Source organism: Oncorhynchus tshawytscha, unplaced genomic scaffold (genome assembly GCF_018296145.1).
Source record: "Oncorhynchus tshawytscha isolate Ot180627B unplaced genomic scaffold, Otsh_v2.0 Un_contig_766_pilon_pilon, whole genome shotgun sequence".
NCBI lineage: Eukaryota > Metazoa > Chordata > Actinopteri > Salmoniformes > Salmonidae > Oncorhynchus > Oncorhynchus tshawytscha.
The window spans coordinates 2799294-2815845 of NW_024609833.1; the positions used below are offsets into that span (position 1 = coordinate 2799294).

At 41.7% G+C, this 16552-nt stretch overlaps 1 protein-coding gene across 3 annotated transcripts in view; it reads left to right on the forward strand.

Annotated features, from left to right (window-relative positions):
- adam9 (ADAM metallopeptidase domain 9) overlaps positions 1-16552 on the forward strand; it is an 89982-nt gene that overhangs the window by 8496 nt on the left and 64934 nt on the right. For 2 of the 3 annotated variants that reach the window (XM_024418381.2, XM_024418380.2), the window contains exons 2-3: positions 1501-1604; positions 5284-5342. In XM_024418381.2, the coding sequence (XP_024274149.1) occupies positions 1501-1604; positions 5284-5342 (163 nt within the window). The remainder of the gene's footprint in view (positions 1-1500; positions 1605-5283; positions 5343-16552) is intronic. The other variant, XM_024418382.2, reaches the window with a different exon arrangement.

Here is a 16552-nt window from a genome sequence, read left to right on the forward strand (position 1 = left end):
CTATGGAAATTGTTTTTCTAGACTGGGCATCAGTTAAAGTGCAGTACCGACGCAAGACTGTAGGAGCAGTCAAAACCGTGATTCTAGACCGGAACCTTGGCCCGTTGCTTCAACCCACACGAAGCAACGAGGTGACACTCCATGGAAAGTGTGACCGGCGGAGTTTCACTACACAGTTACATCTCCACACACCCATTGGCCTTTACTAGACAAAAGAACCAAAGAGACAGTAATGTTATTGTTGACCAGGCTCATCATATTCCTGTCTGCTGTTCACACACAACCCACTGTCTTTTATGTTGTCATATAACCTGGAGAGTTTGGAAAACAGCATCTTGGCCTAACATTAACGAATAGGATATGTCATATAACAGTCCCTATTTCATGTTTGTAGGCCCTATGCACATGTTTGTTATCCACCAGTATTTTTGTAAACTGAGCAACATGTCCTAGGGGCTCAGCTGCTTATATGTGTCACTGTTTAATTACAAACATCTTTCCCTGTCAGTGAGTTTAGCCTTTCCTTGAACGGAGTGTTGGGACTCTACTGTACATCATGTAGCCCTATGTGATTGTGTGGCATTTTCCTTCCATTTAGCTTTTCAGGAAACACCAATGACCCCCACAAGCCAGGTGACAGAATAAATGAAAGAATACCTATTTTCTTGCTAATCTCTACAACAGAAATTATTTGTCTACTGTTTGAAGAGATTGTAATTGTTTGTTGTCCATCTCTCACAAAGTGTATCTCCGTGTAGGATTGCTCTCATCCCGAACTAAGATGACGATCTACCAATATTTTCCCAAAACCAGACATGGTACATCTGCCTACTATATAATCTGTTGTTTTTCAACTCAAAGAATAATTAATCAATTTGCTAGATGTTAAGTTTGAGCAAATATTTATAGTACTATTTGTTCTACGACTCATTCTCTATAGGCCACCCCACAAGGCAGCTCAGGTGAGAAGAAGTAAGAGAGTCAGTTGTCCTTTTGTGTTTGGGAAGGACACTCACACAGGAGGGGCCAGGCTGTGAGCCAGCGCAGTGTTGGCAACCAGGCCCAAACGTATGCTTGACGTCGGGCAGCCGGAGAGACTGTGTGGGGTTAGCATCATCAGCACTTCTATCTCTGTCTTCAGAGAGCAGTTTTCCTGACTGTGAGGGGGATGGAAGATGCCTGTATTTTTCCCTGCTCTTTGCCCTGACCTCAAGCCTCCAGTGAAACAGTGGTCTCTCACTCACACAGCCTCAGGTCACGTAGCAGTTGAATGAAAATAAATTATTTGCTATAAACATGACCATATACAGTAGCGTAGACTGAAAAATATTTCTCACATTGGCAATGTAGTGGTATTTCTAAGGTATGACTGCTTTGATACCACACTGCTTTTTGACTACTGTTATGGTCCTCTGAAATGACTAATGTAACTGTCTGTTGATGATCTATTGCAATACTATGCACAATATAACAGTCATAATGGTGTTATTCCTCTTGTAGGGTCAGCATCGCATCAGACCTCGCAGTTCTCCTCATATGAAGTCACCATACCCAAGCGCTTTGGGAAGCAGAGGAGAGACATGGATAGTTCAGATTCTAACCAGGTAAACCACGGCAATACATACAGAGAGAAAGCATTGTTGCTGCTGTTCAGTCCTTGCTGTCAGCGTTTATCAGTGTGTGTGGTGCTGATAGTGAGTTAGTTTCCTCCTGACTTCCCTCCCTGTGTTGGGATCCCTGTCTCTCCCTCTCCTCTCCAGCTCTCTAACAACTCTGGCAGGAAATGTCAGCGTGGTAATATTTCTAGGTAGCCCACTGCCACTTCCTATTCACTCTGACCTCTGAAAACTCTGCATAAGAAAGAACTCTACAGTATTTGTACTCTGAAAAGCCATCCTCCACATTTTGTTTGTAGATTGTCTGTGATGTCACATCTTCGAGAATTCTGGGAGTCGCTGGTTTTATGTTCTAGACTCTCAAGACAGTGGATGAACCAGAGTTTTTACTATGGTTGTGTATTCTTAGCTGCTTTTCCTTCCTGGATAGCGTGTTGGAGCATGTTGCCTTCCAAACAGACAGCCCCCCTTTCGTAGAGACTTTGAGGAGTGGGTGAAATGTGAGAATTTCGTATGAAGGAGTGTGAAAGTTTTGAGGGTGTGTTCAGACAAAAGAGCTCTGTCATATCTTTGTGCTGGAATGGACTTTGAATCGCCGAGCCTACTAGGTGAAAAATCTCTGCCCTTGAGCAAGGCACTTAACCCTAGTTCCTCAATCCTAGTTCCTCCTGTAAGCCACTCTTAAAAATGACTCAAATGTAGTGTATGTGCACCCTTACATAAGTGACTGGAGTTTATTAATTTGCATGGCTTGGATGGTCTAGCCTCTAGCGGTCGGCATGGGTTCGAACCTGGCCTACTGCCTTGTGACACATTCTCTCTCTACCCTCTCTGTCATCTTGTCTATCTCTTCCCACTCCCTAAAATATGGTGAATTTGCTAACTCAAGGCATTGCAGTCATAAACCCTGGGTGGTTGAAGATGAGAGGGTGAATATCAGTTTTTGGCTGTGGTGTGTGGATGGTTGGATGGGTGTTGGCCTCAGTTATCCTGGGACTAGAAGGCACTGGGGGGGGGGTGCTAGACAGTGCTAGGGGAATGTCAGTCAGCCTCAAAATGGCTGAAGGAATGGAATTGACAGCATCTAGAACACCAGTCCAGAGCACCTCTAGCCTATCCCAAAACTTCTCCCTCCAGCCGTGCTGTGGATTTTTCACAGGAACCATCTGTGAGAAACAGATGCCTACACACTATGGGGGGGTAGGAGGAGTCTGAAAAAGCACCAACACCTGTGGTTAGCCTCCACCTCATGTCACACCTGCTATATGGCACAAACAAACAAGGGCTTTTCTCCTGTTTTCTAGAGTATTTTTTAAAATGTATATATTTTTTAAATTTAACCTGGCGAGTCAGTTAAGAACTTTTTTTTTTTTTTTACAATGATGGTCTTCCAAGTAAATACAAGGCCAGTGAATCAAGTTGACAGCTGCAGACCTGGCCCTGTCTTTATTGGTCCCCTACACCCAACCTAGGGCTGGGCAGTATACTGTATTTTACTATATACTGGTATTTATGCACAGACCGGTTTGGGTTTTTACTTCACCTTCTATAACGGTATTTGAATGTTTGGTTTGTTAAATGTGATACGCTGTGTGTAACGTCCATGGTTAGAGTTTACTCCACTACTTGAATCCTCTCTCTCACACACACACACACACACACACACACACACACATACACACACACTTGTTGTTGCTTGACCACGAGACACATTATTTCATTCTGCATGGTCAATGCAACAATGTCGATGACAATATAAATCCATAAGCGTTCTATAATTACAATATTAGATTGTGTTTCTTACTCCTGCAAACAACAAGTTCGTATTTTCTTAGCAAGTTAAGCTAAATCATGTCAGCCACTAATGCTAATCGCCAGTTACCTAACTAGCTAATAAAAGTACTGTGTCAGAGCAAACGTAACTAGCTAATACAGCCTGATACCAGTACTGGTGGAGGCTTAAATCAGCATGTTGTTTGTGCAACAGTATCTTCTAAATCAAAGAGGAATAGGCGAAGCGTGAATATGTTGGCTATGTAAATAAAGATTTAATTTGGCCAAATATTTATAGGGTCCCCTAGGAAACACTGAACATCACTTTGGATCCTACCCTGTGGCCATGGTATTTTCATTTGTTGTCATGTCAAACAACACCAATCAAAGTGCCCACCATTATTTATATTTTAACTATAGAATTAAAATAAACATTCTATTTCCATGATTACATAAGTTCACCCAAGTGTTTTGATCTAAATCGCAATTGCAACATTTGGTTAAAACTAAGGCCTAGTATTTTTACCCATATCGTGGCAGTGTGGAAATGGTTTCAAATGAGTGCAGAAATTGATGGAAATGCAGGAAATTATTTTAGGTTTTAGGTTGAATTGAACAATATAAAACAATCCGACTGGAGAAAGACCCATTTGAAATCATTTAGAATATGTGTTGCCACTGTAGGGTCACACACTACTCATAAAGCAAATTTAGAGCTTTTATTAATCAAAAACATAAAATACCATCATATTTGAAAAATACCATACTATATTTTGGCCTTATCTCCCTGCCCTACCCCAACCTCATCATCTACCTCTGTCAACAAGGAAAGATATGTTTTTGTCACTAATTCACTCACTCACTCAGACAAGCACACACGCTTGCACTGACTGACTGGCATCAGCAGAACTAAACTAACTAATCTGCCTCCAGTTACAACTGGTCTTCCTCTCTGCAGCCTCCTAATGTCATGATTAAAAGGTCAGAGACTAGTGGCACAATTACACAGTTCAACCATCTGTTTTGCCTCTGAGGCTGCTTCCCAAATGACACCCTATTCCCTATATAGTACACTACTTTTTACCGGAGCCCTATGGGTCCTGGTCTAAAGTAGTGCACTATGTAGGGAATGGGGATGGGGTGCCATTTGGGACGCAGCCTCTGTAAACCCTGATGAAGGTCTATTGACCAAAACACTTTCAAAAAAATAAGAACTATTAAATTGTTGGTGGAGCATTCAAGATGACCAGTGTTTACTGTTTTCAGCCTTCAAATGCATCTCGAGGGTTTGCGCCTCGATGAAAGTGATTAATCTGTAACCAAGAGACGATTCTGATTCACTGGAATAACTGTGTCAAAATTAGTCTCTTCACAGGGTTTCACAACACACAGTGCCTCTGAGGCACTGTCAATGTCCTTTTTAGGCTAGACAGCATTTAACCTATTAAGAAATTCTGACTCCAGACCGAGGGCACTGCCTTCTATTTTCTCAGCTTCAATGACAGCATCTTGAAGACATCTACAAATAGCTTTGTTCTTGCTTTTATTTGGTTTTCCTTGATTGTTGAGTCATATAGCCCATGTTTATACATCGACAGGCATCCAAGTACTACTTGCTTGCTTTCATTCCTCTGGGGTCTGTTGGTTACACACCTAAGTACTGGGTTCATTCACTAGGAACCAATTGAAAGCAAATTGCCTGAAACAGGGAGGTACTAGCCTGAATGTTTTCGATAAGAAATACTTGTTGTTGCAGCGTGTTTCTCATTGCAAAATGTTTTGCTACGGTGTGCACTAATGAATGCACCCAATGACTGAGTTACCCTGCCACTCCGCTTTGTTTGTCCATCCAAATCCAGCATTGAAATGACTCCAGTTGTCTTTGCTTTTACAGGTGTCCTATATCATCAGTGCCATGGGGAAAGAGCACGTTGTTGTCCTGGAGAAGAATGAGTACGTATTGCCCTCCCATGTTCTCCTTTGTCTTCTCTTGTAGATAGGCTTAGGCGGTATCCAGATTGTCATACCTTCATACCGACCTTGCTCCATACTGGGATATTCGTTAATACCAGCACTGAATACAAGGGGCGCTATTTTCAAACCCCACTGATCCTCTAATCCAAAGCTTAGCAACGCTAACAAGTACACATCCAATGGAGAATGTTAACTAAATACTAACAAGCGCTTTGCGTACATTTTATCCATCCTCTGACCCAACTATTTGCAGGACAGATATCCCAGATCATTAAGTTATACAAGTAAATAAAACATGTTACACACAGTTTGCATCATGTACAAAACAAATACACTGCTCAAAAAAATAAAGGGAACACTAAAATAACACATCCTAGATCTGAATGAATGAAATATTCTTATGGAGAACGTACTGCTGCCTGCAACATCCTCCTGCATGACCGGTTTGGCAGTGGGTTAGTCATGGTGTGGGGTGGCATTTCTTTGGGGGGCCGCACAGCCCTCCATGTGCTCGCCAGAGGTAGCCTGACTGCCATTAGGTACAGAGATGAGATCCTCAGACCCCTTGTGAGACCATATGCTGGTGCGGTTGGCCCTGGGTTCCTCCTAATGCAAGACAATGCTAGACCTCATGTGGCTGGAGTGTGTCAGCAGTTCCTGCATGAGGAAGGCATTGATGCTATGGACTGGCCCGCCCATTCCCCAGACCTGAATCCAATTGAGCACATCTGGGACATCATGTCTTGCTCCATCCACCAACGCCACGTTGCACCACAGACTGTCCAGGAGTTGGCGGATGCTTTAGTCCAGGTCTGGGAGGAGATCCCTCAGGAGATTTTTGTGTGATTTTGTTGTCAGCACATTCAACTATGTAAAGAAAAAAGTATTTAATAGGCGTCTCCAGACTCTGTCACATGTACTCAGTGTTAACCTGCTTTCATCTGTGAAGAGCACGGTGCGCCAATGGCGAATTTGCCAATCTTGGTGTTCTCTGGCAAATGCCAAACGTCCTGCACGGTGTTGGGCTGTAAGCTCAACCCCCACCTGTGGACGTCGGGCCCTCATACCACCCTCATGGAGTCTGTTTCTGTCCGTTTGAGCAGACACATGCACATTTGTGGCCTGCTGGAGGTCATTTTGCAGGACCCTGGCAGTGCTCCTCCTGCTCCTTTTTGCACAAAGGCGGAGGTAGCGGTCCTGCTGCTGGGTTGTTGCCCTCCTACGGCCTCCTCCACGTCTCCTGATGTACTGGCCTGTCTCCTGGTAGCGCCTCCATGCTCTGGACACTACGCTGACAGACACAGCAAACCTTCTTGCCACAGATCGCATTGATGTGCCATCCTGGATGAGCTGCACTACCTGAGCCACTTGTGTGGGTTGTAGACTCTGTCTCATGCTACCACTAGAGTGAAAGCACTGCCAGCATTCAAAAGTGACCAAAACATCAGCCAGGAAGCATAGGAACTGAGAAGTGGTCTGTGGTCACCACCTGTAGAACCACTCCTTTATTGGGGGTGTCTTGCTAATTGCCTATAATTTACACCTGTTGTCTATTCCATTTGCACAACAGCATGTGAAATTTGTCAATCAGTGTTGCTTCCTAAGTGGACAGTTTGATTTCACAGAAGTGCGATTGACTTGGAGTTACATTGTGTTGTTTAAGTGTTCCCTTTATTTTTTTGAGCAGTGTATTAGACAGCAAGGCTCTTGATCCAGGAGGGGATTCTTTGCTGTTACCAAAATAAGCTTGATTTTCGAAGAAGCTAACCACTTAGCTCGGTCGCCATCTAGCTACTAAATTAGCTAACCAAATGCACAACTGTAGAGCAGTTAGAACATTTTTGACAGTTAACTTAATAGGTATAAGATATCTAGCTGGCAAATGTTTAGTTGTGAATTCCATATTCTAACTCGTGCAGCACTCACAAGGTGATCAACAGTGAGTGACTCACAAGGCTCCGATCTCGTCGTTGTGTGCTTGTTAACAAACACCACGTGACTGGGACTACCAATGATTTTTCGTTATGAAGTTTGTGACGGGTGATATGAAGAACGCGATAAACTTTATCTCCTAACATATTGCACAAATTGACAGCAGGTATTTACTTAAAGTATCTACAAATATTGCAATTTATTTAAAAAATACCTTCCCGTGGCTATTTCCAAATATCCCGGTATACAGCCCAAGCCTACTTGTCGAAATTGTGTATCTAATTTAAAGTGATTAAATGTAATGGTGTTCCTTAAATATCTTTAACAACAGTCATGCAGATGATTATTGACAGGGTTTTAGTATAGCAGTATCACACACAGATTTAAAATCAATCTCTAGCCCCCAATCCCCTACATGTAGGATTTGTTGGAAAATAAACAGAATTTGGCGGACGATATTCTGGTCAGAGGCACTCGGCCACTATTCTGTCGTGTTTCTCTCATAATTAGTATTAGCAATATGTTAAACTCAACCTAGCTTATTTAGAAGTCAAGGTGCAGTAATGACCATATCTATGATTATTTCTGCAGGAGTAACCAGGGGTTAGGGGTTGATTTTGGGATTCAGCAACTGTCCAATAGCACCCCTGTCAAGTGATGTGACAGGTTGTTCCCGACCAGGGATGAGTGCAAGGGCCTACGCGTGGTCAACTCGGCCTGCAGCCCATTAGACCTTTTGAAGGGAATGGTTTATGAAGCAATTCAATATACACCGCAGCATTTCTGTTCCATCTATAAAAGTTGCAGAGCAGCCCCCAAATTAATTTGCGTTAGGCTGGTCTGTGGCTAGGTCCATTATGCCATGTTATCCTGCACACTGCATAGCTAAGAGGCACAGTGCTCTACTACCAGTCTGTTAAAGCTACAGTGATGCTTTCCTCATAGTGATATCGGAATCCAAAGGTACACTTGTAGTTTGTCTTTTGCAGAGCTGCCCCCACGGGAAACTTGAGGGTTTTCTGAAATTTTGCACTTTGACAGAGAAATGCAGAGTTGACAAATTTCCAGTTGTTATCACTACTTGCTTAGGAGACAAATATCCAGTGGCCTAAGTTTGTCAGCTCAGTTGTTGTCAGCCAAGGACATGGCCAGAAGTTACAGATGCAGTTAAATGATAGAGTTCTGTTCTTATAGGCTCTGTTCATAAAAAAATACCCTGCCAAAGAGCGTATGCTAATTGTCTGCTATTGCGAGGTGGGAGGGGTGACAATATTTGATGTGTGTCCTTAAAAACGAGCGCAAAAGTGACAATTTCATGCTACACGAATGTGAATGTTTTAAGAGCCACAAAAAACAGGTCTTAACGGTAACGCAGTTGATAATAACATGGATTTTGAGCGAGGAAGTGCAGCCTATCCAACCATGATGCACAGTTCCCATGGAAGGAAAGATGTGCCTTTTGGGCCAGTGAAATTCATATTGATAAACATTACGCTGCTCTTGATAGTATCACTGATCTTTAATAAGCTTACGTATCGGCCTCACGGCCTTCGTCAGAGCTGGATAAAAGCCGAAACGTAAGCTTATTAAAGATCAGAGATACTATCAAGAGCAGTGTGCGGTTTCCTTTTTCCTTCATCTTGTTCAACCATGACCTGTAAAAAAAAAATTGCTCAGATGTGCGAGTGCCTTTTTGAATATTGATAAACGATTGCTTTCCCCCCATTTTCGTTTATATTGATTTAAAAACCAATCACAGCCTATCCTCCCCTTAATCAAGGCTGGTTTAGCAGCATCACATAGGTGCGTCTTTTTATCCTCATCATCAGCCAAAAGTAGCCTATGAATAAAGGGTTTTTAAAGGGTCTACTGAGCGTGCGTTGAAATATTTTCATTTTTTTCCCCTAATGTGTTTTCATTATTCACATGCATTACTGTACCTACATTTTGCTTGTACCTGCGTTTTGCTTGTTCTTCTCTTGTTTTCAAAGAGTGCCCTTCGTCCCATTACCAAAGACACGCTCCTGGCTGCTCTAAAGTACTCTATCCTCCTACATTGCCATATCAACGGCAGATATACAGTACCAGTCAAAAGTTGGGACACACTTACTCATTCAAGGATTTTTCTTTATTTCTACATTGTAGAATCATAGTGAAGACGTCCAAACTATGAAATGACACATATGGAATCATGTAGTAACAAAGTGTTAAAACAAATCAAAAGATATTTTATATTTGAGATTCTTCAGTAGCCACCCTTTGTCTTGACAGCTTTGAGCACTCTTGGCATTCTCTCAACCAGCTTCACCTGGAATGCTTTTCCAACAGTCTTGAAGGAGTTCCCATATATGCTGAGCTGCTTTTCCTTTACTCTGCGGTCCAACTCATCCCAACCCATCTCAATTGGGTTGAGGTCTGGTGAAGGTGGAGGCCAGGTCATCTGATGCAACACTCCACTCTCCTTGGTCAAATATCCCTTACACAGTCTAGAGGTGTGTTTTGGGTCATTGTCCTGTTGAAAAACAAATTATAGTCCCACTAAACGCAAACCAGATGGGATGGCATATCGCTGCAGAATGCTGTGGTAGCCATGCTCGTTTAGTGTGCCTTGAATTCTAAATAAATCACTGACGGTGTCACCAGCAAAGCACTATCTCACCACCACCTCCATGCTTCACGGTGGGAACCACACATGAACTCATGTATGATGTCGATGTGGTAGTCTTACCTTACTATTAATATTGCAACAACACATCATCGGTAGGGTAAAACTAACCTGACCAAGTCATCCATTCACCTACAAAGGCACAGCGGTTGGAAACAAAAATCTCAAATTAAGGACTCATCAGACCAAGGGACATTCTCCCCTGAACAGTTGATGTTGAGATGTCTACTTGAACTCTGAAGCATTCATTTGGGCTGCATTCTGAGGTGCGGTTAACTTTAAGGAACTTGTCCTCTGCAGCGGTCCTCATGAGAGCCAGTTTCATCATAGCGCTTGATTGTTTTTGGAACTGCACTTGAAGAAACTTTAAAAGTTCTTGATTTTTTTCCCTAATTGACTGACCTTCATGTCTTAAAGTAATGATGCTGTCGTTTCTCTTATTTGAGCTGTTCTTGCCATAATATGGACTTGGTCTTTTACCAAATAGGGCTATGTTCTGTATACCTCCCCCACCTTGTCACAACACAACTTGTTGGCTCAAATGCATTAAGAAGGAAATAAATTCCAAAAATTAACTTTTAACATGGCACACCTGTTAATTGAATTGCATTCCAGGTTACTCCCTCATGAAGCTGGTTGAGAGAATGCCAAGCGTGTGCAAAGCTGTCAAGGCAAAGGGTGGTTACTTTCAAGAATGATGGCTACTTTCTCACATGATTACATATGTTATTTCATAGTTTTGATGTCTTCTATTATTCTACAAAGTAGACAATAGTAAAAATAAAAAATAAAAACCTTGAATGTGTAGGTGTCAACTTTTGACTGGTACTCTATATAGCCCATTAAAATCGGTGTTGCAGAGAATGCAAACGGATTTCAACAATATTTTAAAAAATGAATTGAACTTGGCAAGAAGTCAACTAAATGTATTGAACTTATTAGGAAAGTAATTATTTTGCCCAAGGTAATCATAAGACATAAACAAAATACATTAGTGATTTTGTTTTTTCCTGCAAAATTCTGAGATACCACCGGAATCCCCGTCTGCGTGCGTATGTCTACTCTTTTTGCTTTTTGTGTAGCCGTTAGTGAAGGTTCTAATGATAACCCTGGTAGAGATTGAAAGGCTTTCCCCAAAAAACTCATTTAAATGTTAACTAGTATCCTAAAGTATCCTATGCCTTCCTGGCAGAATTATGTAATGATTATTTGCATAAATCCAGTGGCCATTTGTTTCGAAAATGCTGCAGTGCGAACCAAACAACATTCTCTTGCTGGTGCGCACACCCAAAAATGCTATTTCTTCTATTTTTCACAGACTTCAAAAGTGGTCTCCTGATGTGGTTTAAGCACATCCAATTTGGTTGTTTTTATAAGTATGATTTTGACCGTGAGAGTGGAAATCGGGTAAAACGGCAAACCGAATCAGGCAAAAAAAATAAAACCAAGCTTTGCTCAGTTAACTTTTGTGTTCCCCCAAGAAGTGCTCCAAGGGAAGGGGTTCCCCTTTACGGTCATTGGCTCTCTCTTCCCACTTATTCCCCTCCAGCCCAGAGAGGACTTCATGAACATGCTGCTATCGTCCAAATACTTTTTTTTTAAATACTCAAAGCTTATTTAAAACTTCAACAATGCCTCATTTTTTTCTGTGCGCAATTATTAGTCTGCTTATACTGTGGTATTCTAGTAGGAGAGTGTATAAACATGTAGTCAATGTAGTAATTTCTGATAATGTGCCCCACATCCAAAGTACACTGAACTAAAATATAAACAACAATTTCCAAGATTTTACTGAGTTACAGTTAATATAAAGAAATCAGTCAATTGAAATGAATTCATTATGCCCAAATTTAGCAAATTCACATGACTGACCAATAGATGCATATTTGCATTCCCACAGATTCCTTAAAAAAAAGGAAGGGGTGTTGATCAGAAAACCAGTCAGTATCTGGTGTGACCACCATTTGCCTCATGCAGTGCTACACATCTCTTTTTTCATAGATTTGATCAGGCTGTTGGTTGTGGAATGTTGTCCCACTCCTTTTCAATGGCTGTATGACGTTGCTGGGTATTGTTGGGAACTGGAACACGCTGTCATACACTTTGATCCAGAGTAACCCAAACATGCTTAATGGGTGACGTCTGAGTATGCATGCCATGGAATAACTGGGACATTTACAGCCTCTGGGAATTGTGTACAGATCCTTGCGAAATGGGGCTGTGCATGCGGTGATGACGGCAGATGAATGGCATGACATTGGGCCTCAGTCACGCTATATCTGTGCATTCCAATTGCCATCGATAAAATGTAATTGTGTTTGTTGTCCGTAGTTTATGCCTGCCCATAACCCACCGCCACCATGCGGCACTCTGTTCACAACGTTGACGTCAGCAAACTGCTCGTCCACACAACGCCATCTGCCTGGTTACAGTTGAAACCGGGATTCATCTGTGAAGAGCACACTTCTCCGGCCAGTGGCTATCGAATGTGAGCTTTTGCCCACTGAAATCGGTTATGACGACAAACTGCAGTCAGGTCAAGACCCCTGGTAATGAAGACAAGCACGCAGATGAGTATCCATCCGTGAGACGGTTTCTAACAAACCCACAATTTCAGCAGTTATCCGGGTGGCTTGTCTCAGACCATCCCGCAGGTGAAAAGCCGGAAGTGGAGGTCCTGGGCTGGCGTGGGTACATATGGTCTGCGGTTGAGGCCGGTTGGACGTACTGCCAAATTCTCAAAAATGACATTGGAGGTGGCTTATGGTAGAGAAATTAACATCAACTTATCTAACAGCTCTGGTGGACATTCCTGTAGTCAGTATACCAATTGCACGCTCCCTCAACTTGAGACGTCTGGGGCATTGTGTTATGACAAAACTGCTCATTTTAGTGACACTTTATCCTGTCAAGCAAAAAGGCAGTAACTGCTCATACTGTAGCGTGGAACTGAGGAAAAATTGCTTTTATTTACCTTGGTTTTAAAGTAACGTTATGCAGTTACTGCAAACATGACCCCCATTTTCTCCAAAACAAAATACGAGGCAGGATACGTCTCCACATGATTAAGTCATTTTTGCAACATTAAATACATGCTAACTCATTTTTGACCGAATGAGCAGTTTGCCTTTTTGCTTGGTAGGGCAGCATTGTCCCTAGCATAAGGTGCACCTGTATAATGATCATGCTGTTAATCAGCTTCTTGATATGCCGCACCTGTCAGGTGGATGGATTGTCGAGGCAAAGGAGAAATGCTCACCAAGAGCGACGTAAACAAATTTGTGCACAACTTTTGAGAGAGGGAAGCTTTTTGTACGAATATAACATTTCTGTGATCTTTTCTTTCAGCTCATGAAACTTGGGACCAACACTACATATTGCGTTTATATTTTTGTTCAGTGTAATAAGGTTTAAACAGTAGTATGTCAATGTTATCGGAGCAATTATTTTACTAAATGTAACTTTGACTACAGTATACAGTACATTCGGACCTCTTAACTTTTTCCAAATGTTGTTACGTTACGGCCTTATTCTAAAATTTGATAAATAAAACATCCTGAAAAGCATTTTTATTTTATTTTAGCAAATGTATTTAAAATAAAAAATCATACCTTTTTATTTACATATTCAGACCCTTTGCCAAGAGATTCAAATTGAGCTAAAGTGCATCCAGTTTCCATTGATCATCCTTGATGTTCAACTTGATTCAAGTACACCTGTGGTAAATCCAATTGATTGGACATGATTTGGAAAGGCACACACCTGTTTATATATGGTCCCACAATTGACAGTACATGTTAAAGCAAAAACTGAGACATGAGGTTGAAGGAATTGTCCACAGAGCTAGACAGGATTGTGTCAAAAAATGTCTGCAGCATTGAAGGTTTCCATAAACAGTGGTCTCCATCATTCTTTAAATGTAAGAAGTTTGAAACCACCAAGACTCTTCTTAGAGCTGGCCACCTGGCCAAACTGAGTGATCGGGGAAGAAGGGCCTTGGTCAGGGAGGTGACCAAGAACCCAATGGTCACTCTGACAGAGCTCAAAAGTTCCTATGTGGAGGTGGCAGAACCTTCCAGAAGGACAACCATCTCTGCAGCACTCTACCAATCAGGCATTTATGGTAGTGTCCAGAAGGATGCCATTCTTCAGTAAAAGGCACATGACAGCCCACTTGAAGTTTGCCAAAAGGCACCTAAAGGACTCAGATCATGAGAAACAAGATTCTTTGGCCTGAATGCCAAGCGTCACGTCTGGAGGAAACTTGGCAACATCCCTACGGTGAAGCATGGTGGTGGCAGCATTATGCCGTGGGCATGTTTTTCAGCGGCAGGGACTGGGGAGACTAGTGAGAATCGAGGGCAAGATGAACAGAGCAAAGTATAGAGAGATCCTTGATGAAAACCTGCTCCAGAGCGCTCAGGACCTCAGACTGGGGCAAAGGTTCACCATCCAACAGGACAATGACTGTAGTCACACAGCCAAGACAACTAGGGCAGACCCCATTTAGTCGCATGGGGCGATAGGCTGTTGGTTGACCGCTATTTCTTCAGTCGAGTTGTATTTTTTTGTTCCGGACCGGCCTTGATTTCCACATCCACGGACATTGGTTTTAGGTCCGGACCAAACTGAACCAATCATAGACATTTATGTTTGGTTCAGATTTTGTCTGGTCTGGAACAGCCTTGATTTGGTCCAACCATAGACATCTATAAATTACTTCTTTTCAACTTTAATTTAGAACCTAAAATTAACCTGATTTCAGTGTCTAGAAAGTATATATTTTTAAGCATGTGGAAAATATTTTTAACATAGGGAAAATAGCTTTTCAACTTTAATTGAAAACCTAAATTGAACTTAACTTCAACGTCTGGAAAATATGTATTTTAGACATCTTTTCAATGTAATTTTGCCTACTGCACTATTCTAGTTTTACAGGGCTGGAATTTTTTGGTCTTGCCCATGGCAGCAGAATGGCAAAGACCGCCCCTGGCTATAGGTCGGGCCCTATTGTGCCCTTTCCGGGTGGGATGAGTTGTGCTAGGGGAGGTCAGGTAATGTAATTATGTGCACAAGCACAAAATCCAACATCAGTAATTTTAGTGCTGTCCGAATAAGCCATGTCAGTAATTTTTACATGGCAGGAGAGAAACAATTCCAGACAGAATAACCTACTGTTTTTTGGAAAACGCCAATGTCCTCTGATAGTATTAAATCCGGTGCAAATCGAAATCTCTGTTTTGAGAGAAATGTCTTGAGTTTGACAGGTGTTGCTCGAGGTTTGTGCAAGAAAACAATAAATTATTTTGATTAATTGAATTTAATTTTTTGTTTGAAGTGCTGCGCATATGCTTTTTACATGTGGGGGGGGGGGCATTTAGGACGTACTGCGGATCGCTAAAATATCGTAATGATTATGATCACACTTCCTCAATTCAAATATTATGGTGACACTATAGGAAAAATGGTTTAGAAACTTGGGAATCAAGACTGTTTAACTTGATCACCTGGACATGTTGAAATACTATCTTCGTGCCTAGAATAAAAACCTCCAGGCTTCCTTCATAACTGTCAATTTATTTATTTTTAAAAACAAATCCCGTTCGGATCGTCCTCGGGAATACGGACATTCTGGAGTAATAATTACTAGTGATGCACCGATATGACGTTTTTGGCCGATTCCGACATTTTCCTTGTCCCAAAAAATCCCAGATACCGATTATTTAAAATTTTAGCGGCCTTTTAAGCATTCTAGTACAGTTAAATAGTTAACACGGACGCAGAGGTCTAAGGCAATGCATCCCAGGGCAAGAGGTGTCACTACAGTCCCTGAATCGAATCCATGCTGTATCGCATCCAGCCTTGATTGGGAGTCCTGTAGGACAATTGGCCCAGCGTCGTCTGGTTTTGGCCGGGGTAGGCCGTCATTGTAAATAAGAATTTGTTCTTAACTGACTTGCCTAGTTAAATAAAGGCTACACACACCACACTGACCAAAAAGTTATTTTGTTGGCATTTACGTATGTCCCCATTACCAGTAAAACATAATCAAAACCCATTTCTTTTACTTACTTGCTGTGCTGTTTCGTTGTTAATTTGTTCAGTCGTTTCATTCTCAACCAGGATTTCTACACCATTTGGGTCTTTGTGCGTCAAAAAAGATGCACGTCAAATAACACTATTTGACCAATCAGGACCTGACTAACTGCAGGTCACATAATAATTTAACACGTTCATACATTTTTACTTATTGATTACACTCACTCATATTTCATATGTCACAACGATTCATTGATACGTATGCTATGATGCTGGTAAAGTTGTCTCGCGCACCTACAGTGCTGGTCATTAAAAAAAAGCTAGCTAGCTCATGGATGTAAACATTGTTCTTCCCCAAAAACATAGCAAAATGACATCTGTTTCAGTAGCTATAGTTAGCTAGCTAACTATATAACTAGATGTCATCTAAAATAACCCTAATTTATACGACAGTTCTTATTTGATTAATGGTGAACGGACCAATCTATGTGATCTTGCCACTATAAGGATTAGCCACAATAGTGGACTTCACAGTTAGCCTTCAAAATAAAAA